The sequence below is a fragment of the Lepisosteus oculatus genome, chromosome 2 (assembly GCF_040954835.1).
Source record: "Lepisosteus oculatus isolate fLepOcu1 chromosome 2, fLepOcu1.hap2, whole genome shotgun sequence".
In the NCBI taxonomy this organism is placed as follows: domain Eukaryota; kingdom Metazoa; phylum Chordata; class Actinopteri; order Semionotiformes; family Lepisosteidae; genus Lepisosteus; species Lepisosteus oculatus.
This window is the reverse complement of record NC_090697.1, coordinates 4,531,660-4,553,672: the sequence shown is the minus strand read 5'-3', so window position 1 is coordinate 4,553,672 and position 22,013 is coordinate 4,531,660. Positions and strand designations below refer to the sequence as shown.

General features: G+C 40.0%; 2 protein-coding genes across 2 annotated transcripts; both read right to left on the bottom strand.

Annotated features, from left to right (window-relative positions):
* Positions 1-6,726: 6,726 nt before the first annotated feature.
* On the bottom strand, positions 6,727-10,286 carry LOC138225503 (trace amine-associated receptor 13c-like). The gene is made up of 3 exons (XM_069185776.1): positions 10,127-10,286; positions 8,398-8,546; positions 6,727-7,086 (listed from the first exon to the last, which is right to left on the bottom strand). The coding sequence occupies exons 1-3, from the start codon at positions 10,284-10,286 to the stop codon at positions 6,727-6,729; spliced, it is 669 nt and encodes a 222-aa protein (XP_069041877.1).
* Positions 10,287-15,744: 5,458 nt separating this feature from the next.
* LOC138225501 (trace amine-associated receptor 13c-like) lies at positions 15,745-16,874 on the bottom strand. Its single transcript, XM_069185766.1, has 2 exons — positions 16,426-16,874; positions 15,745-16,200 (listed from the first exon to the last, which is right to left on the bottom strand). The coding sequence occupies exons 1-2, from the start codon at positions 16,872-16,874 to the stop codon at positions 15,846-15,848; spliced, it is 804 nt and encodes a 267-aa protein (XP_069041867.1). The 3' UTR covers positions 15,745-15,845.
* Between the last annotated feature and the right edge of the window lie 5,139 nt (positions 16,875-22,013).

The following is a 22,013-nucleotide window of genomic DNA, read 5'->3' as shown; positions in this document are numbered from 1 at the left end:
TTATCTATAATACCTGTACCTGTACCTTAAAACATTATAGCTTTTTACAAAGCATAGAAACTTAATATAGTCTGAATGAGCATGTCAAAATGTTTCCAAAATAACCACAGTAAGTGACAGAGTGAAAAGCGTTGATGCATAAAATGAAGAAAGTGGGATACTGTTGTATATTTTTATTTAAACTACCACTACCAACCATAGACAGTTTATATAATATATTTATATTCCTAAATCAATACTGTTTATGACGTTCAGAGACTTTATGCTTTATGCTCCTGTTATTTTTATGCTTAGCACTAACTGAGCACTAACTAACTAAAACTTCCCTTAAGTGGTAAAACTCCATATTAAGTGGATTTAAAGTGAATGAATTAAAGAAATTGATGCAGATGTTTACAAAGAAAGTGGAATATGGTAATACAAACATCTCTATATTATATATATGTTATTATATATTATATATTATATATTATATACTATATATTATATTAGATCCTTAAATTAATATTGTTGTTAATGTCTTTGTTTTGTTTCTGTCTCTCAACAAAGACAGAAATCAGGGTCATTCAGCCTGTCCAGACAAGGACTGCCAGGTAATGGAGAGCCAGGACTTCATCCACAAACCACCCCCCTCACAGCAGCAGGAGCAGCGCTATTCTGAACTCATCTGTACGTTCACACTGCAGTGTCAACAGGAGATGGCAGGTACTGATGTGGAGTACATCACTACTGGTAACCCAATGTTGATAAAGAAGAGCAGGCCTGCTCTTGTGCTGGGATGAACTAGACTGAAAACGACTTTGTTTTATGCAATGGTGATTACAGTTCATCATCACTTTCGGTTTGTTTGTGTTTCACCAGTTATCTTATTATGCTATTTGACTATTTGTTTGTATTGTGATGGACAAAACAAAATTATTATTTTTCTTCTTCAATGTCCTTCCTGCCCGTCAGCAATACAGTACATCACATGTCCGACGGGCTCAACATGTGTCCTCGATAAGTGCTTTGGAAACATTACTGACACTTATAGAGCAGTGTGCAGGCCCCCTCTCAGTAAATCTGACCACAATATTAATCATCTTCTGCCACAATACCAACAGAAGATTAATCATGAAAAACCGTACAAAATCTGTATACAGATGCAGCCATTCAAAGTGCGCGGTACAGACATGTACCAGAGGTAATTGGCTATGGCTTCGCGCGCCACGATGCAAAATACCGCAGTACGTGATTGGTTGACTGACAGGGGCATTCGTGGTGCGTTGGTCGGTCGTAGAAAGATTAAAATGTCTTTACTGTGCCCGTTTTAGTTTTGAATATTTATGTGGAATTTTACCACTGAAAGGAAATCTTAGTAGCTGAGCATAAAAAGAATAGGAGCATACTGTAACGCGTGTGAAGGCCATAAACGATATTAATTTTGGAACATAAACATACAAACATATGGCTGGTCTTGGTACTTTAAAGAAAAAATAAAGATGCAGCCATTCAAAATGCGCGGTACAAACCCACGGTACAGTAACCTACCCACAAGCCACCGCAGGGCACCGCGGTAAGTGATTGGCTGGCCAAAATGACCGACAGGGGCACTCGTGGTGCATTGGTTGGTAGTGAAAAGATTTAATCATTTAATGTCTTTGCTGTGCACATTTTAATCCGCTAGTTTTGAATATTTATATGGAATTTTACCACTAAAGGGAAATTTTAGTAGCTGAGCATATAAAGAAGAGGAGTATAACGCATCTGAAGGTCATAAACAATATTAATTTAGGAACATAAACATTACTGTATGTACATAAACTGTACTGTGTATGGCTGGTCTTGATAGTTTAAAGAAAAAATACACACCAGTCTTCCATTTCTCCCTAAACATTTTAAGCATGAAAGTTTTATGAAACGGTATCCAAATATGCGATTGCTGTATAGAATGAATTTTAATTTAAAAAAATTATTTAACACGAAAATTAAGCTGTTTACATCTTCCACCTGAGAACAGTGACCCGTTGCTACCCAACGCAGAAACACAGCCACTAACTAGCAAAGAGAGGACATTAGCTAGCCAATATGATAAAGAAATAAATGATTATTTTGTTTATTTCTTTTGCATATTTATTTGAACATTTCCATCGATTGTACAAGCACTTGGAAACTGTCCAATCCCTAGTTCATCAGGCATTTCCTTTATGCTGCAGGCATTCTCCCAGTCTGGTTCCGGTCTGTGTCTTCTAGGATATAATGCCAGCGAACTCTTGTATTTATGTCCACTATAACAGACAATCTCCTTTGTTTTTAACTGAGCGTCTAACCCCTCTGATTGGAGAAAAAAGACATGCTGGTTTGCTATACATACTGTACCAGGAAGATGATTTTTTTCTATTCGAAACATGTATTTTAAAAGTTTAAGAAGTAAAAACCTTACAGCGTACACAGATTTCTAAACTGATCAAGATCGTTATCTTTGTCTTAGGCTCAGATTTCAACTATAGATCGTATGATTATAAACTTTCTTGGAAAAATGTCTTTTATGTAAACCATGTTTGCTATTAATTCATTTAGGGCTAGAATATGTTCATTGTCTTCCAATTGAGTCGAATTGACATAAGAAGCTTGCCACGCCCGGACTGTTACACAAACGCATTATCATGTTAAAGCAATTTCATTGAGGAGCCTAGCTTTCTTAACTAGTAAGTACTGTACTTCCTTGGGTTTGGAGGGGGGAGGTGGCTTTCACTGGAAATCTCGCCCCCTTCTACTTTGAAAATACCTGTGGAATACCTGTGAAACCGATTTAATTCGTCACAGCCAGCACTCCCGCAGAGAGGGGTTTGTACTCGTTAATGTCTTAGCTGGAACACATCATTATATCTCATTTTGTATTTCTATAAAAAAATCGTTTGCCCAGCTTAACACTATTGCTGTTATTGTTTTTATCCTGTAAAGCGCTTTGAGGAGCACAGCTTTCTCACCACTTAGATTACTTTTTGATACCATCCTTACACAAAGCAGAAACTTCTTGTATTTTCCGATGACATACAAGTGGAAAGATTACAGATTTTAATCGTCTTTTTTCTGAACCAGGGAAAATCTGATCATGTTTCTCTATAACAATAATAAAAAACTTTATTTTACATATCACCTTTAAAAGTGGCATCTCAAAGCAATACAGTAGATGTAAACCACAGATTACAAAGTAAATACCCAGACAAACGCAAACGCGTTTTTAATAAAATGCTTTTATTCATTCAGCAGAGACAGAGCGTAAAACCTGGGCGTAACAGCTGTTCCTTTTTTAGATCACTCGCTCTCTGGACAAAAAACGTCTCACCTGTCCTGTTCTTTGTTTTCCTAATTTGCTGATTATGCCTTCTGCGATCCACTCCTGCCCTCACACCTAAAGAAGACTATTTTAAATTTCTTTGCACGGTCCATTGTGCAATTAACCCTTGTATGTGCTGTCCTTAAGGTGATATCACATAAAGGTGAGAAATGTATTAGTTGTCCACTTGGTTGAAACTGAGTTCTCCATTTTGCTGTTAAACCATGAGATCCTGCCAACGTTGCTGTGGGGATGTGGGGTCATATGCAGGAATACTCTTGTTTGGCTGCACAGAGTGATGTACCTCTCATGGGGGCCATGTTAGAGAAGAGTTCTGGTAAGGACCCATCTACTAAAGACAAGCGGAGGGCATGAGGCCGCAGGGAGAGATAGATTGCTGGGCGCTGCTGTCTTATGGCGAGAGAGAGTTTTACACATACTGTAGGGTGGAGCCCACACATCCCCAGAAATTAAAGCACAGTGCTCAAGCTGGGGTCAGTGGGGAAATAGGCATTCCTCAGGTTGGGAGAAAGGAGGAAGATGCTTTTCTGAACCACCAGTCACTCAGGGCCCAGTGAAACAGCTAGACAGGCCCTTGAGAAGGACAGCAGTGGTTGTATGTAGAATGCTGCATCCTTCAGGGTGGCTGCTGACAGAGCATCTGCAAGGGCAGCTGGGTTGGGACTTGGCGGCTTGGATGAGCTCAGTGGTCCCCAAAAAGAGTCCCAGATCTAATGTTGTCGAAGTGTTTGTTTGCGTGGATACCAGAGAGAGTCCTTGAAGGCTTGTGAAGGGTTTTGTTGTGGAATTTTATCAAAGAAGAGCCAGGAGAGGTGTTCTCATTCACTCAGTAAGGTCTTTATTCATGTTGCAATATGGGAAAAAGCAATCACTGGTCTGTGCAGAGAAGTGAAAGCTGATTCAAAAGCAAGCAGGGAGAGCCCCTTGTTTTATATCATTTTTAAGCTGATGCAACACTTCAAGGACAGGCGAAGCAGTAATTATCCATTCCTCATAGGTTTCTACTTAAAGCAAAGAAGAGCAGTTATACAGTTTCTCATACTCCCTTCTTCAAGCAGCAGAGATAAACATTATTAAAACATCCCGTGCCCTTGACGAGTTGGGTGCTATCACACTTTGTTCTAAGTATCCAGCTGCTTCTGCAGCACAGCTCTGCCCGTAAACAAAATTTTAGGATAAAACACTTTTTCTCAGTAACTTTCCATTACAGTTTGCAGGTAGTGGCCCTGTAGGACTCACTGGTACTCCAGACTTCTTCCTTGGTACTGGGAGTGATAACCTCTAGTGGTCCTGTGGTTTTCTGGGAGATGGCGTTGAGAGTAATTCCTGGGTCTGGGTAGTTGTACAAAATAGTGGAGAGGCCATCTAGATGCCCACAGGTCCTGCTGCACACAGGCCAGTCACAGGACCCTCTGCAGCAGTTTCCTCTGCACATGCACATACTGCTGGGGTCTGACAGAACCAAATGCTTGGAACCAGATGATCCACTGGGGAACAGCTTATATATTGAAAAACAAATCACACAATAAGACTCATAAAACTTAAGTCAATACCGAATTTGACAACCAAGGTATGAATACGATTATCTTCATTTAATAGAAAATAAAAATAAAACTAATTGAATATTTTGCATGTCCAGAATGGAAAACAATACAGTTTAAATATTGTTACAATTTTAGGCGACTGAGAAGTGTCTCATGGATTTTAGACAAAGTTTATAACACTGGGAAGAGTAAACACTTCTAGCTTCAAAGCCAGAGAGGATGTGTGCTGAGCTCTTGGGAGTCTCTTGAGCAGAAACAATTGTAAAGTTTACCTTAGTATACCTAGGTAGGTTATGGGTGAATGATTATCAAAGAGGAGTACAGAAACACAATCTAAGATCACATTTGGAGCACAGGACAAAATGAAGAAAGCAGGGAAGCAGGGAAGAAGAAGAAGAGAGAGGAGTCCGGAGGAGTTGGGACTTGAAGCTTGCGCCAGACAAGAACCCCCTACTTCTTGGTCATCCAAACCAAACCTGACTGGAGCTCAGTACAGTATTTGAACTTGTGTTTCCTGGGTAAAATATACCAGAAACGTCTTTCCTGGTTAGGGTGCATTTTTATGGATTAGGATATAGTTTCCCATTGATTTTGCGGCATGGGGGGTGCAGAGAGAGAGATTTAGCTGCAAGTTGCATTGTATTTAGTTAGAAGGCATCTTATTCGTTTGTGGCCTTTGTAGGCATTAAACGTTTAATGCTTAGTAGCAGTCTGGGCTTTTCTGGTTGACCAGAAGGCTAGGCCTCTGAAACGCCTTGTCTGTAAATACTATACATAGAGTAACTAGTGTGCTGTGTGCTTTGTTTTGTGTAGTGTAGTTTGTGTCTTGGCATTAATAAATGTTTGTTTACCCAAGTGTGCCTGCATTTTAACTGCTCTCAACAAAGCTGTGTCAGAGAATAAAGAATTCACAGGCCTCTAATTAAATAATACATTACAGTAAGAAAAAAATATATAAGTCTTCTTTGAGAAGTAGAACAATAGAGATATTTATACAAGTCAAAATGAAATACTGTATTTACATAACATTAAAAAAAAGAACTATTCTATTGATTTTAAAGTGATTCCTAGCGGAATATTGACTTCGATAGACAGAATTATAATTTTAGGTGCAGGGAGATGGAAACATGAATGTAAGAAGTGAAATCTATTCAAATTTTAGATACATTTGAAGAAGACACTTATATTTATATTTAACTATAAGACAATTGGCTTAAAGTTTTACATTTAACTATACGTTTCAGCATTTACACAGATTTAGCATAGTTTGGGGCACTTTTTACAAAAATTGGTCAATTAAAGTAAGACAATTGAAAGCACAGATCTCGTGTCTATTGATATGCTTCACATGATTCTGAAGACATGCTCTCCAGAATCAGGTTCTAAAACATTAGAGGGCAACTGCATTCCTCGCAGAATGAATACATTCCTGAAAAATAGCACAGTCAAATCTCTTGAAAGAACAAACTACAGTACCTGGATAAGAACAACCCTTTTCTGCAGATTAGATGCTAATACAAAACCAACTGCCCAAATTGCAGTACTCTGGCCCAAAGAAATGGAGTTTCCCATCCTTGCTGAAAAAGCCATCTCAGTGTGAATACTGGATTAAATCTTCCTCCATTTCGAGAATTCCCTTAGCATTCGCTGTGTATGTAGAACATTATTAGATGTCAGAAATGATAACTTTAAAGTTCATCTTCAAGAATATAGAAAAATAGAATTTGTGTATGTTTTTTTTCAAAATGAGGAATTTCAGTTTTACCGCCATGCCATGAAATGTGTGAAGAAAATGAAGATATTTACATACTTGAGGCTTGCAGTCACATACTGTCACTAGTTTTACAAGGTTTCTGGAAACAGGTTGATCAAAGATGATGATTGGTTAAAAATCTTCAGTGTTATAATTAATTTAACTGATTTCTGAAACCAGGAATAAAACAGAGCATAAATAATGGGATTGAAAGAAGAATTAAATAACATCAGCCAACACAGAAAAGTAATAACCACAGAAGAAGAAGAAATATTCACCTTTTCATAAACAAGAGTGCAGATATAGTATGGCACCAAACACAAGAGAAAAACAATAACAATGATCCCTAACGTTTTAGCAGCTTTTCCTTCAGATGTCTTAGTAAGGTTATGTTTTAGATAGATAGATACTTTATTGATCCCGTGAGGGAAATTGCAGTGCAACAGCAGCTTAACACACACAACACAGCCACAGTGTAACGAATTATATACTAATAGTACAATACATACAATACAATACAAGAGTTACTCACAGTCTGGACACACAAGAACAAACTAGAACAGAACAGTACACAGAAAATCGTATCACACGTATGAATATAAATATAGATGTAACCATAGATATAAATATAAATATAAATGTATTGCACAGGTCCCTGGCATATATTGCACAAAAGTGGTTGTAAACGGGAAAAAGAAAAAGAAAAAGAAAGAGAACAGATGTAGCAGTATATGTGTATATGCGTTTAGTCCAGAAACAGGTCACTGTCGCTGTTGCCTCTGCCAAGACGCAAGGTGGATGCGTTGTACAGTCTTATGGCAGACGGCAAGAATGACCTCCTGTAGCGCTCCCTGTCGCACCGTGGATGAATCAGTCTATTGCTGAACGTGCTCTTCATTCCTGCAAGCCTGTCATAGAGGGGATGGGAGAAGTTGTCCATGATGGCCTCCAGTTTGGACATCATTCTCCTCTCAGCCACTACCTCCAAGGGGTCCAGGTCAGACCCAATGACAGAGCTCGCTCTCCTGATGAGCTTGTTCAGCCTTTTGGAATCTACTGCTCTAATCCCAGAGCCCCAGCACACCACTGCGTAGAAAATGGCACTCGCTACCACCGACTGATAAAACATGTGTAGCATCTTACTACACACATTGAAGGACCTGAGCCTCCTCAAGAAGTAAAGTCGGCTCTGTCCGTTCTTATAGATGGCCTCGATGTTCTTAGACCATTCCAGTCTATCGTCGATGTGCACTCCCAGGTACTTGTACGAGTCCACCATCTCCACGCCACTCCCATGGATGTAGACAGGAGTAGGTTTGACCTTTTTCCTCCTGAAATCTACCACCAGTTCCTTTGTCTTTGTAACATTCAGTTCCAAGTGGTTCACCCCACACCACTCCACAAAGCTGCTGACCAGTCCTCTGTACTCCTCCTCCTGCTCACCCTTGATACATCCCACAATTGCAGAGTCATCTGAGAACTTTTGCAGGTGGCATGACTTTGAGTTGTACTTAAAGTCCGAAGTATAGAGGGTGAAGAGGAATGGAGAAAGAACTGTCCCTTGAGGTGCCCCTGTGTTACTCACTACCAGTTCAGACACGCAGTTCTGAAGTCTCACAGACTGTGGTCTGCCCGTCAGGTAGTCAGTGATCCACGAGGTCATGGAGGCATCGACTTGCATCTCCTCCAGCTTCCTCCTTAGAAGTAAGGGCTGGATGGTATTGTTTTCTTTCATTTGTAGGACTATTTTTTGCTGTAACACAGTTGATTAATTTTGCATGTCTGCTAGCTACTACAAAAATCTTCAAATAGAGGGCAACCATTATAGAACAAGGCAGAATAAATACAAATATTAAATCAACCATTCCCCATATTTTATCAATTACAAACAAACAGTCTCCAAGACAAGTAGTTCAGGTGGGTAGCTGCGTCAGCATGCGTAGGCTGCAAAGGAACAAGTAATAGGTTTATTCCATGCTGAAAAAAAGAAGAAAGAGAACACAACGTTTCGGCCGTGGAGCCTTCATCAGGTGTGAGAGAGACAGGGCAGTAGGCAAAGGTAAACTAGCGGGAGAACAAAGGTTGAGAGGGAGGAGGAGTGAGAGGCGGGAGCAGGGGACAGAAAGAGAGGCCAATCAAGAGGTGTGAAGTCAGAATGGGTGCAGAGAGGTGTGAAATGAAACTTCCAATGAATGGAGAAAATTTAAAAGAACAGTAATCTGTCGTTAAGGGAAGGGAGAATGTGTGATCCTAGCTGCAGAATAATTTTAGTTTCGGTGGTCTTTCTGATGTATGAGTTCGGAAAACCGTCTTTGAGAACACAGACGGAGAGATTAGAGTGGTCGTGGCCTTCAGAGGTGAAATGAGAAACAATGGGCTTGGAGAGATCTTTAATCTTCACAGCCCTGACGTGTTCTCTGAAGCGGTCTCCGAGTCTCCTTCCTGTTTCCCCAATGTAGATGGCTGGGCATTTACTGCAAGAGATACAGTAAATAAGGTTGCTGGAGGTACAAGATGCTGTCTGGGTGATCCGGAATTGTCCTGAGGGGCCTTGAATGAGTGTGGTGGTGGCTGTGTACTTGCAGGTGATACAGCGAGCTCTTTTGCAAGGGAAAGTGCCTGGTGTGGATGGTTGCTGAGGGCGGTCAAGGGAGCTGTGGACAAGGAGGTTACGCAGATTAGGTGGTCGGCGATATGAGATGATAGGGCGATCAGAAAAGAGGGCCCCAATGGAGGGATCATCCTGTAGGATGGAAAAGTTCTGGTTAATGGTCCTGGGGATAGGAAGTGTGTTAGGGTGGTAAGGAAGCACCAAAGGAATGCAGTTGTTACGGCGGGAGTTCCTGATCGGGTTGATGGTCCGGGGGGTGTTTTTGGCTCGGGCAAGGGCCCTGTCAATCACACTGCTGGGGTATCCTCTGTTGATAAAAAACGAGTACATTTCGAGGGCTTGGTTTTCGAAGTCGATGTCGTCGCTGCATAATCGTCGTAACCTAAGGAACTGTGAAAAAGGAAGAGAGTTTTTAGTGTGGCTGGGGTGAAATGAGCTGTACAGGAGGTAGCTGTGTGAATCCGTGGGTTTGTAATAAACTGAAGTGGACAGTCGGGGGTAGTTGATAGACAAGTGGATGTCTAGAAACGGAAGAGTGGTGTAAGAAATGTAAACCGTATATTTGAGGGACGGGTGGAAGTTGGTGAAATGGTGCAGGAAGAATTCAAGCTGATCGTTGGATAGACAAGTGTTGAGTTCAGCACTGCTATTTCTATTAAAATAAACAAAAGCCAAATTGTATAGCAGTGATAAAAACCAATTTAATAATATAAATGACCATGTTATGTTAGTTATTAGTTTAGCAGAATAAACAAAAGGGTAACAAACAGCAAAATAACGATCAATCGATATGCATGCAACATTGTTAACAGAAACAGAAGTGAGAGCAGATGAAAATGTTGTGAAAATTGTGAGAAATATGTCTCCAAAATACCAACATGTTTCTATTAGCACGATTAATTTGAAAGGCATCACAATTATTCCTAATAGTAAGTCTGTTACAGCCAGAGAGAGCAGGAGGAAGTTAGTTGTTGTGTGTAGCTGCTTGAAGTGAGAGATAGAGATGATCACCACCAGGTTTCCACACACTGTCAACATCACCACTACCACTGCAGAAATATACATCACTACATACGCTGTAGAGCGGACTTCCTTAATACAGGATGAGTTGTAAGTCTGAAAACAATACTGCACTGGTACAAATTCTATTACTTCCATTGAAATGTATAATAATGTTTACTTATCTATACTTAATATACCAGAATTTAAATATTAAATAAACATAGATCCTGGCTATACTAATTAGAACAGCACTGACATCTTTGACTTCTACCAACGTCTGTAAAACATTTCATGTTTGTATGACATTTATATAAATTCTTACTGGCCCCTCCTGGTGCTAGTAAGCGTGGATCAGTGTTCTGTTTTTCTAATGACACCAGTTGTCCTGGGGTGGAGCCATGTGTGGAGCATAGAGTGCATCCCAAATCCTCAGAGTGCAGTGAGATTAAACATAAAAAGATCATAAACACGATGGAACTTAAAGCTAAAATAGATATTATGAAATAAATATTAATAATTTATTAATAATAAGCCTTTTAATAACTGTACAAATTGGACATTCTCACTGACATTGAGGAGTTTGAAAACTTGTATAAGATCCCTATGGAGTTTGTTCAAGATAGTATCTGGCTATAGTTTTCAAGAGCAGCAATATCTTTTCAATAACATGGCAACAAATATCGTATGCTTTAAACCATACTGTATATCCCTATGTTTTGTTTGTCAATTTAATTGATTTTCCATTTAAAAAAGTCAAAAGATAAAAAAGATGAGTCAACAGAAAAACCAAAGTTTTTTTCTTATGCAGCCACTTCACTTTTAGGGTTTGTCATTTGTTTTTATTGTTTGTTTTTGCTACCTTCATACAAACCCTCCTGGATTTCTTTTTCAGCTTTTTAATAATTCTATATTATTATTGTGGCCTACACAGTGCATTAACATATTGTTCATATCAGATTTATTCAAAAATTCTGATTCAGAGCCCCTTGTAGTGAGAACTGCATTTCAGTTAGAACAACAGCAAGGTCTTGGCCCTTGATAGTACAAAGCACAGAATTGAGCTCTGAGATAGTATTGTAGCGCTCTCCTCAGACAGTGATGGGGCTCTGAGTGGACAGGCCATGGGGCTGGTGATGTCAGCCTCAGGAGAGCATGTTAGGATAGATAATAATAATAATGATAATAATAATAATAATTACTTACACTTATGTAGCGCTTTTCTGGACAGTCCACTCAAAGCGCTTTACAGATAATGGGGATCCCCTCCACCACCACCAATGTGCAGCCCCACCTGGATGATGCGACGGCAGCCATAGTGCATCAGAACGCTCCCCACACACCAGCTCTCAGTGGGGAGGAGAGCTGAGTAATGAAGCCAGTTCATAGATGGGGATTATTAGGAGGCCAAATGGGAAATTTGGCCAGGACACTGGGGCTACACCCTACTCTTTTCAAGAAACACCCTGGGATTTTTAATGACCACAGAGAGTCAGGAGCTTGGTTTTATTTCTGTTTACATGATAGTAAACAGGAAGGCCCTGTTTACAGTATAGTGTCCCCGTCACTATATTGGGGCATTAGGACCCACATGGACTGCAGGGTGAGCGCCCCCTGCTGGCCCCACTAACACCTCTTCCAGGAACCTGTCTAGGATAGCTGGGAAATATCAAGGACATCTTTAACTCCTGGGACTCGGGGGGAAGGACGAGGGTTTGTATACATGTTATGTGAGTGTACGTGTGGCTGTCCCATGTTTCCCCTTCCTGATCTGTGGTCTCTGGTTCCCACCCTGACCAGCCTGACCTGTGTTGGTCAGGACTCCACACCTTCACTTTGTGTTCCATGACTTTATTCTAAACTAAACTATAGGAGGAAGAGATGATGCTCAGTCCCTGATCTCCATGTTCTAGTGTAACTATTAAAACTAAAACATACTAAAAACATGTTCAGTGATTAAACACATGATATAAGCTCCCATCACTGACAATCATGAATTTATAGTTCACATGTTGCTGTGGTCAAAGGCAGTAGTATTGTTCTGCTACACAGTGGAGACTAACGAGACGACTTAAATATGACATCACTCAAAATTGCCAGGAAGCGACAATGAGTCAAGGACTCCACACCAAGGGGGAGCACCAGAGATAAGAGGTGATAAGGTTCTCATTCCCTGGATGGTTTGGAGTAGAATAACAATGCCTGAATTCTCATTATTCCCTCTCTCAAGATCAAGAAGAGAGCCCAGTCAGGGAACAGAGATAATGGACTGTAATACCTCAGAATCCTTATCGGGTGTAAGTCAGAATCCCGGGTACTTAAAAACACCCCATTTATGGAACCAGTCCTCCTTAACCTCGACTCAGTATAGGCATTTGTGAACAGAATTAATCTGTCACTTACGCATACGGAGATAAGAAGACCCATCCTCATACAGTACATGCCTGAAGCTGCGACTCCAAGGGCAAACTTTTCACTATTCAGTAAACAGTAGTCTAAGGTTTGCCACACTATCTAATCCTAGGGAGAGACTTTCCCCATATCCAACAGATATTCCAGACACAGGGCTATATAACTGAAGACACCTCTTCCCAAAATGTGAGAGCTAGCAAAATAAATCATGGCATTCAAGGGAGCGGAAAAAGGGTCATTTCTACATGAAAAGGTAATCTGTGTGGCTGGGAAAAGGCTAGGGAAAGGGATGGCCACACAAACAAACCCGAACAGTTCTTCCCTACACATAACCGTTTGCTTCCACTTCGACCGAGTTGAAGATCCCACCTTATCTCACTCCCATGCCCAGGTTGTGGAAATCAATGGAATGGAGACTCAAGAGACTACCTTGTTAATGTATTATTAAAAATGACCTCCTCTACCAACTGAATGGCAAGAACAGAGAAGCTTCTCATACTGTACCTGAAAAGCATCGACGCTTATTTTATAAACTTGCCACGCACATTCATTAGGGTTGCATATAGTGGTTGAGAAAACCTAAAACCAAGTGCTTAAGAACTTGAACTTGAGCTTTATTGCCATATGTAACCAGTACATGTCTCGATTGTTAAAACAAGTGTAAAAACACAAAGTGTAGACAGCGAATCAAGACAATATACAAACAAACAGTAGACAATGTACAAGTAAACAGTTTGAATGTAAACAATACAGATGTGTAAACAATGACTGGAGATATATGCAATAAATAAGAAACCATAATGAGGTAGAGGGTGTAGGTGTGGTCCGAGGGGCATGGCCAAATGTGTTCGCCAATCTCACTGCTTGTGGGTAGAAGCTATTGAAGAATCTGGTGGTAAGTGTCCGTATGCTCTTGTTTCTCTTGCCTGAAAGCAGTGGGGTGAAGAGCTCATGCCTGGGGTGGTGACTGTGCTCTGTGATGGAATTCTACCATGGCAGTTGTCCTCATAGAGCTCTTTAATCTCAGTGAGACAACAGCCGATGGTCATCTGGGCCACATTCAACATTCTCTGCGGTACCTTTCTCTCTTGAGAAGAGGTGTTGCGTAAAACACAGTTGGTGAGGACACTCTCAGTGTAGCTGTAGAAGTTCACCGACACAGGTACTGGCATCCCCCATCGTTTGAGGCACCTCAGGAAATAGAGGCACTGCTGAGCCTTCTTCAAGATAGAGTCCGTGTTCACAGTCCAGGTTAGATCATTAGAAATGTGAATTCCCAAAAACCTAAAGCTGGTGACTGTTTCCACTTCTGTTCCATCAATACTGAGTGGGCTGTGAGTGTGCGGCCTGTGTCTCCGAAAGTCCACTATTAGCTCTTTTGTTTTGTTCACGTTCAAGTCCAGGTTATTGCTATGACACCACCTCAGCAGCTGTACGACTTCATCCCTGTAAGTGGACTGGTCATCATCGCTGATCAGGCCTATTATATAAAAGGACACAATAAACATTGTTATAATACTGTGTTCTGACACATTTGGTATTACTCTGCATGTCATACAGTATCACACAATTAATTGTTTATAGGTTTGTGCATCCCTTTTATTGGTACACTTGTAGCGGCAATGCTTATTAATAATACAGGAATTCAGTTTGCTGCTCCCTTGCCAGTTTCTCTCTCCCTCATCTCAGTGGTGCGGGACACAGAGGCCATTCCATGTGGTTCAGATTTAAGTTGTTTTTCAGTCTGATAGCTTCCTGATAAGGAACAACTCCCAGGGCTGAGATTCTCCAGCCACCCTAATGAATGGTCATCTCTGGTGCCTTTCTGTCTGGGGGATTCCAAAGGAGAGTTTCATTCCAAGGTGTTTACAACCCTAAGGTCGGAGAGCATTGTTACTCATCCTCCACCTTGATCAGCCAATCAGGTACTGGTAGGGCAGGGTAACCCCACGAGTGTCTCGAATACCCGCAAATCTTCCAACCAATGAATGACCAGTCCCTCCAGAAAAAAGAGGCTCCACAGAGTCCAGGACATTCTCAGACTCTGAGTGCCAGCAGCATTTTATAAAACAAAACTGTTGGTGTCCTTATAGTGGTATTGGACATATAAGCTCATGGACTGTAATGTAACATGCTGCACCCAGGCGGTTCAAAGCCCAATCAGGGAATTATTTTTGGTTTGTTTCTTACGTAGCCAAATACATAAAAATAGTCCACTATTATAGCTTGTTGTGAACACTATTGACACAGCCTGGGTCAGCTAGCGGCCAGCCTGCGGACCCTCAGTCCATCCCCCGACAGCAGTTCCCAACCTGCACCATGGCGCACATTATCAGACATCTGCTAAGGAACCCGGCGAGGGCGCTACAATATTATTAATAATATTAATAATGAATGACCATGGACAAGCTGTAAACTATAGAGCTAAAGAGTAATAGAGGACACGTTGAGTCTTGTCTTTTCAGCTTGGAATTAACTGTTCCTTAAAAACGATCCTTTTGGCTATATTTTTACACAGCCAGATGTATAAAAATTGTTTGTTTTTGAAGCGTCCATTTCATGTATTTGTGAACATTTGAGCCATTGAAATGAGGATTTTGTGCATTAGTTTCAAAAATATAATGCTTTGTATATAATATCTTTATATTTATATGTAGAGGTATTTTTCTTTCTTAGGTTACACAAGGCTTGACATTTCACAGTTTAAATCACCTGTCAACATCAATGAGATTTAGTACTTCAGCAGTAAGTTACATGTGCTTCATGGTTTGGCATAAATGTTAAGTTAAATAAATTCTGTATATAACCAGTTGAATATAGTTTCCACAAACATTTATATATAGTGATGAGATTAATTTTAATGAATGGTATAAGGAGAATATTTATAAATAAAATGTAAACACCATGACAAATAAATTATTTTATTATTTCATTGGCCTTCCTTTAAAATTCCAAAACCAAATGAAAATGTATATTGATATTTAAGATATTTAATGAAATGATAATGAAAGAACATACCATTAGAAGAAAACATTATTCCAGTATACAACACGTGTGCATTTGCAAAACTCTTTTTCTGCTCCTATATTATTTTTACTTTATTTAGCGTGTATGAATAATGGTCATAAACAAAGAAATGCATTTACATGAAACAAAGTGATGTTTAGCTTAGTATGCATGCAAAATTCATTGATTTTCAGGGAACAAATTGATTAGATTGGATGCTCGATCACATACCCTGAATTTTAATATTTCTTTCACTGACTTTTGAAACCAGGGATAAAACAAAGCATAAATAATAGGATTCATTGCAGAGCTTGTATTTATAACAAAAATTAATGAGTTCGTTACTGAAGAAGAGACACTAAGATCTCCTTGAACTAGACTGCCAATGTAATAGGGCAGGAAACACAGAAGGAATACAGCCACTACAGTTCCTAAGGTTTTGGCTGCTTTTATTTCAGATCTTTTGGAAACTTTAGTGTTGCTTCCATTTCGATATGTCAGTTGCTCAGTAACAGTTTTGATCACATGTGCGTGACTTTTGGCAACAATAAATATTTTTATGTAGATACATATCATAATAGAGCAAGGCAAAATAAAAGTAGCGAACACATCAACTATAACCCAGGATGCACTAATTTCAAAAACACATTCTCCTAGACAGGCATTTGCACCTGCAGAGTTTATAACATTAATATTACAAGTAAAAATCATCAACACATAAAATACAGAGAATGACCAAATGAATATTATATATAGGCACATAACATTAACTGTTATTTTATTATAATATTGCAGTGGGTCACACACAGCAAAATACCGATCAATACTTATGAAAACAACATTAATAAGAGAAACAAATGTAAGAATGCCGAGAACTAAATAGAACATCATACAAAATATCCTCCCAAAATACCAACAGGTTTCTATATATCTGATCATTGCCAAAGGCATCACAATCAGTCCTATTAGAAAGTCTGCCACAGCCAGAGAGAGCAGGAGAAGGTTAGTTGGTGTGTGGAGCTGCTTGAAGTGAGAGATAGAAATGATCACCACCAGGTTTCCACACACTGTCAGCATCACCACTGATATAAAGAAAACATATAAAATTACGTAAACAGCTGTGGATCGGGTTTCTTTTGTGCAAGATGTATTGTCGGAAGCAAAGCAGTACTGCACTATTTGATGTCCCCCTATTTCATTTAAATCCATTATATGAGAAAAATTCCACTTCCTCTTCCTTAGAAATGCTGCTTTTTCCCACTCAAACTCTGTCTATTAAAAAAAAAATCTGTAAGATTTATCTTTCAAGTATTGCTAGTATCTTCTTTGCTTCTCAATTTATAAAGTATTTTTAGTAGCCTCTCCTGCTGTTACTGAGCTTGCCTGTGGGAACCAGTGTATTTCTTTTGGTTAATTAAGATGCGGTGAAGAGCCAAGAGATTTCATTATAGATCTCATTAATCTGCTGTCCTTCTTTATTTGAATATTATCTTGAGAAGTAGCTACTGTTGTGATATGTTTAGTAAAAAAAGACAATCCAAAAACTTTTACTTTAAAAGTTTTACTTTTTCCATAGAATTTGTCACAGATAGGTGAACTCTGCAGTATATGCAGGAACTACTTTTGTTTTTTTACACCACCTAGCAATTATGAAAAAGCAATAGGACCATTTTTCTTTTGACACAGGCTGTTTTTATCTCTTAAAACCACCAGTGCACAGATCAGGCAGGGCACTTCTCTTCTTCTACATACAGATGGAGCCATTCAGAATGTGCATTAAAACTCATTAATGTGTTACAGGGGCTGAGCTTTGCTTCACCATACCACAGCGAACATCGTGATTCACTGACCAAAGACGATCAATAGGTAGCCCTTCTTGTGCATTAAATGTTAGTGTAAACTTTAGCTTCCTACAACAAAACTGTAAAATTTATTCTGAAAATAGCTGAAAATAAAAATGAATTTCTGAACGTCATGAACAATTTCAATTTATTAATACAAATATATTTATTTAGATGGTTGTGGAAGGGTATTCCACTTCCTTCATAAACATAACTCGGTCACTTGTGATTATATTGGAAACATTTTGACGTGCTTATTTTAACTACTTTTTCTGTCATGATTGTTTCATTGGAAAATTGAAAATCTTGCCCAAACAAGTCGTTCAAACTGAGTGAAAATTTGGTTCAGTGTTAGCATTGTTCTCGTTGCGTAGATTGCAAAGGAACAGTTAAGGGTTCATTCCCTGCTGAATGGAAAAAAGGCTGTGAATGAACAAATGGGTGAATACTAAAGATGGAGAGAGTAAAACAGTTCTACCAATCTTCTATAATAATTTATCTATAATACCTGTACCTGTACCTTAAAACATTAGAGCTTTTTACAAAGCATAGAAACTTAATATAGTCTGAATGAGCATGTCAAAACTTTTCCAAAATAACCACAGTAAGTGACCGAGTGAAAAAAGTTGATGCATAAAATGAAGAAAGTGGGATACTGTTGTGTATTTTTTATTTAAACTACCACTACCAGCCATAGACAGTTTGTACATCAGGAACGAACCGGTTTTCTTCCTCTCTAGAACGTGACCTGCTGGGACCCACAGTCACTTTTCTCCTGTGCACAAACTCTGCTGGTTTCAGCCAACAACTACCTGGTCTTCAGAGAGCATCAGCAGCGCATTGCAGCAGGAATCTCTCCCACCACGTCGCACGCCGCAACAGCACTGCCTGTCACAGAGCCAGAGAGCGCCGATTGGACAGCAACAAGCCTGCCACTGTTTCTTTGTGCCTGCGGGAGATCTGAATCCACACAGATTGGGAGAGTATTCAACATTGTGCATGACAGCTCGAGAATTCAATTGTTACCTCAACAACAGTTTATGTCAATTTAATTCCTATGAGTGATGTACTTGCTTTTGAGTATCTAGTGTAGAAGATGTAACCAAGTTCATTTACGAAACGGTCTAAATGAATGGTATACTGAATGTATGTCCCTCTTGGTTTGAATATATGCCTTTGTATTCTGCTAACCCTCACTATAAGATCTGTTATGTTTATATGCACATTTGTATTAATAAATGTATTCTCGTGTATTAGTACCCGTGTGTGTGCGTTGTTTGAGTTATCCCGCAAGGTTGATTCTAATAGCCATCAGAAGAATCATTTTTGTGACTTACTGCTACAATTAATAATTGACCCAGTTAAGAACAAAACCCCGACATTTACTGGGGCCTCGTGAGAGGATGCCTACAATATATTATATATTATATTAGATCCTTAAATTAATATTGTTGTTAATGTCTTTGTTTTGTTTCTCTCAACAAAGACAGAAATCAGGGTCATTCAGCCAGTCCAGGCAAGGACTGCCAAGTAATGGAGAGCCGGACCACCCCCCTCATAGCAGCAGGAGCAGCAATATTCTGAACTCATCTGTATGTTCACACTGCAGTGTCAACAGGAGATGGCAGGTACTGATGTGGGGTACATCACTCCTGGTAACCCAATGTTGATAAAGAAGACCAGGCCTGCTCTTGGGATGGGATGAACTAGACTGAAAACGGCTTTGTTTTATGAAATGGTGATTACAGCTGTAGTGTAGCTCTCTGAAGGCACCAGTTCTGTAGGGTTTGGGCATTTACTGGGACAATTATTAATTGTAGCAGTAAATCACGAAAGGTTTCTTTTAATGGCTTTAGAATCCAACCATGCGATAAAACTCAAACAACGCACACACACAGGTACTAATACTCGAGGATACAATTTATTAATACATAAAATATGCATGTAAACCTAATAGATCTTATCGTGAGGGTTATCCGAATACAAAAGATATATATTCATTCAGTTACGAAGAGTTACATATATCAAGAGGACATACGTTCAGTATATCATTCATTTAGACCGTTTCGTAAATGAACTTGGTTATAACTTCTACATTAGATACTCAAAACAAATACAAAATTGATATCAACTGGTTGGGATAACAATTGAATTCTCGAGCAGTAATGCAGTGAAGTTGAATACTCATCCAATCTTTAGGGATTCAGATCTCCTGCGGGCACAAAGAGACAGTTGCAGGCTGGTTGCTGTCCAATCCGCACCCTCTGGCTCTGTGCCAGGCTGTGCTGTACGGCTTGCGACGTTGCGCTGCTGATGTTCTCTGAAGACCGGCTAGTTAGTTTTGGCTTTAACTAGCTGTGAAGTTTGTGCACAGGAGAAAAGTGTGACTGTGGGTCCCAGCAGGTCAGGAAGAGGACCAGTTTGTTCCTGATGAAGTGCTAGTTCTGCATACTGATTCAGCTGTCCACAGTTCCAACCTGTTCACAAGGCCTGCTGCTGGTGCTAACCTCGGGTGGATCTTCTGGTTACTCTCTGGCAACCTCCGCTGTAGACTCTTAGAACAGAGGAAAGTTCTGGCACTCGGACACACGGCCGTTCCGTGGTTGTCCGGGCTGAGTCTCAGGATGTTCAGGAGGCGCGCTGTGAGAATGTCCTGCCCTTGGGAGCCTTTCTGCTCCTGGGCCATCCTGCCCTGGAATTGTCTCGCACCCCTGGAATTCTCCTTGAATTCTCCTACAATTGTTCCTACTCCAGGCTCTCTGTGTTGCCTGTTTTTACCTGGAGGAACTTCAGCCCGTTCATTGGCTGAAAGTTTCCTGGGCATCAGAGACCCATGTGGGTTACTCAGCCCTACCAATCCCTGATTGGTTAATCAAGGTGAGATATGAGTCACTTACTCCTGACACTTAGGAATGCAGCCCAGATGTTCATCTGGCACTCCCTAGACAGTTAGGCGTCAATGGATGACCATTGATCATGATAGCCAGACTTAGCTAAGTGCATCCCCATTTGGGAGCTGTCCCTTATCAATAGAAACCTTAAATCAACCTGCATGAATAGTTTCTCTGGGGCTGCACCACAGAGATGAACAGAGAGATGGGGCCTCATTTGGGAAAGCACAGCAACACTTAATTCTGTCTTATTAACAAGCATTGCCGCTGCACAGTTCATCATCACTTTCGGTTTGTTTGTGTTTCACCAGTTATCTTATTATGCTATTTGACTATTTGTTTGTATAGTGATGGACAAAACAACATTATTATTTTTCTTCTTCAATGTCCTTCCTGCCCGTCAGCAATACAGTACATCACATGTCCGACGGGCTCAACATGTGTCCTCGATAAGTGCTTTGGAAACATTACTGACACTTATAGAGCAGTGTGCAGGCCCCCTCTCAGTAAATCTGACCACAACATTAATCATCTTCTGCTGAAATACAGAAAGAAGATTAAACGTGAAAAACCCTATACAGCTCTGTATAAAATCTGTATAGCTGTGGTTGGAGGAGAGTAAGGAGGAACTTAAACACTGCTTTGACACCACAGAATGGCAGGTGTTTCTTGGCTCATGTCTCGACGCACACAGGCTAACGGGTGCCATAACATTGTGTATCCAGTTTTGTGAAAACACAATAATACAGTAATATTTTTTGGAATTTTTCCCAAAAATAAGGCATGTGTGTCAAGAAACTTAAGATGTGTCTAAATGAGTAGCGGTCTGCCTTTAATACAGGCGTGGTCAGGGAGAAAGAGAAGGAATTTCGAAGTAAAGTAAGGAGGGCTAAGAAAGATTTTAAAAAGAAAACTGAGCAGAAGCTTTACAGTACATGTGTAATGCAAAGCAGGCCTGGGATGGACTAAATATAATGATGGGGAGAGAGAAGACAGTGCAAAACATACATATTGCAGACTGTACTTATTTTGTCAATGAACTTAATCAGTTTTATAGAAAGTTTGACTCCACAGACTCCAGAAGTTCCCATACGCCCACCCATACAATTGTCAGAATAGGAGGTAGCTGTGTGTCTAGCATGCATCAAAACAAACAAAGCACCAGGACCTGACGGTTTAAGGGGGGAGGTGCTAAAAGTCTGTGTTAGCCAGCTTAAAGGGGTTTTTACCCAGCTTTTTCAGTTCTTGCCCAATGTCCATACAGTGCCAGACATATGGAAAGTATCTACAGTTATACCTACTCCGAAAAAGCCAGGGGCTAAATTACTCAAAGATATTAGAACTGTGGCTCTCAGCTCACTTTAAGCCAAATGTATGGAATGAGGAACACATATTGATCAGAGGCTGAGTTACACTGAGAACATAGACAACATTTTTAAGAAAGCAAGTCAGAGGGGGGTTTTAATTCAAAGACTCAAGAACTTATGAGTCAAAATGTCCTAGAGAGGGCATATAAAAGCCTTGTTGAGGGCATCCTGGGATTTAACATGACAGTATAGTATGGAATCCTGGGGTTGAAAAGCAAAATCAAACTGTCCAAGCTTGTGAAAATGGCA

Excerpts from the sequence above, each read along its gene's own strand:
- LOC138225501 (XM_069185766.1), bottom strand. The coding sequence starts at position 16,874 with ATGGATTTAAATGAAATAGGGGGACATCAAATAGTGCAGTACTGCTTT. Across the intron at positions 16,201-16,425 it reads AAAATAACAGTTAATGTTAT|TCACGCACATGTGATCAAAA; the intron begins GTGCCTATATAT and ends TGTTGCCAAAAG.
- LOC138225503 (XM_069185776.1), bottom strand. The coding sequence starts at position 10,286 with ATGTTGACAGTGTGTGGAAACCTGGTGGTGATCATCTCTATCTCTCAC. Across the intron at positions 8,547-10,126 it reads AATCGTGCTAATAGAAACAT|CTTGTCTTGGAGACTGTTTG; the intron begins GTTGGTATTTTG and ends CCACCTGAACTA. Across the intron at positions 7,087-8,397 it reads ATGCAAAATTAATCAACTGT|CTGCTGTTGCACTGCAATTT; the intron begins GTTACAGCAAAA and ends GTGTGTGTTAAG.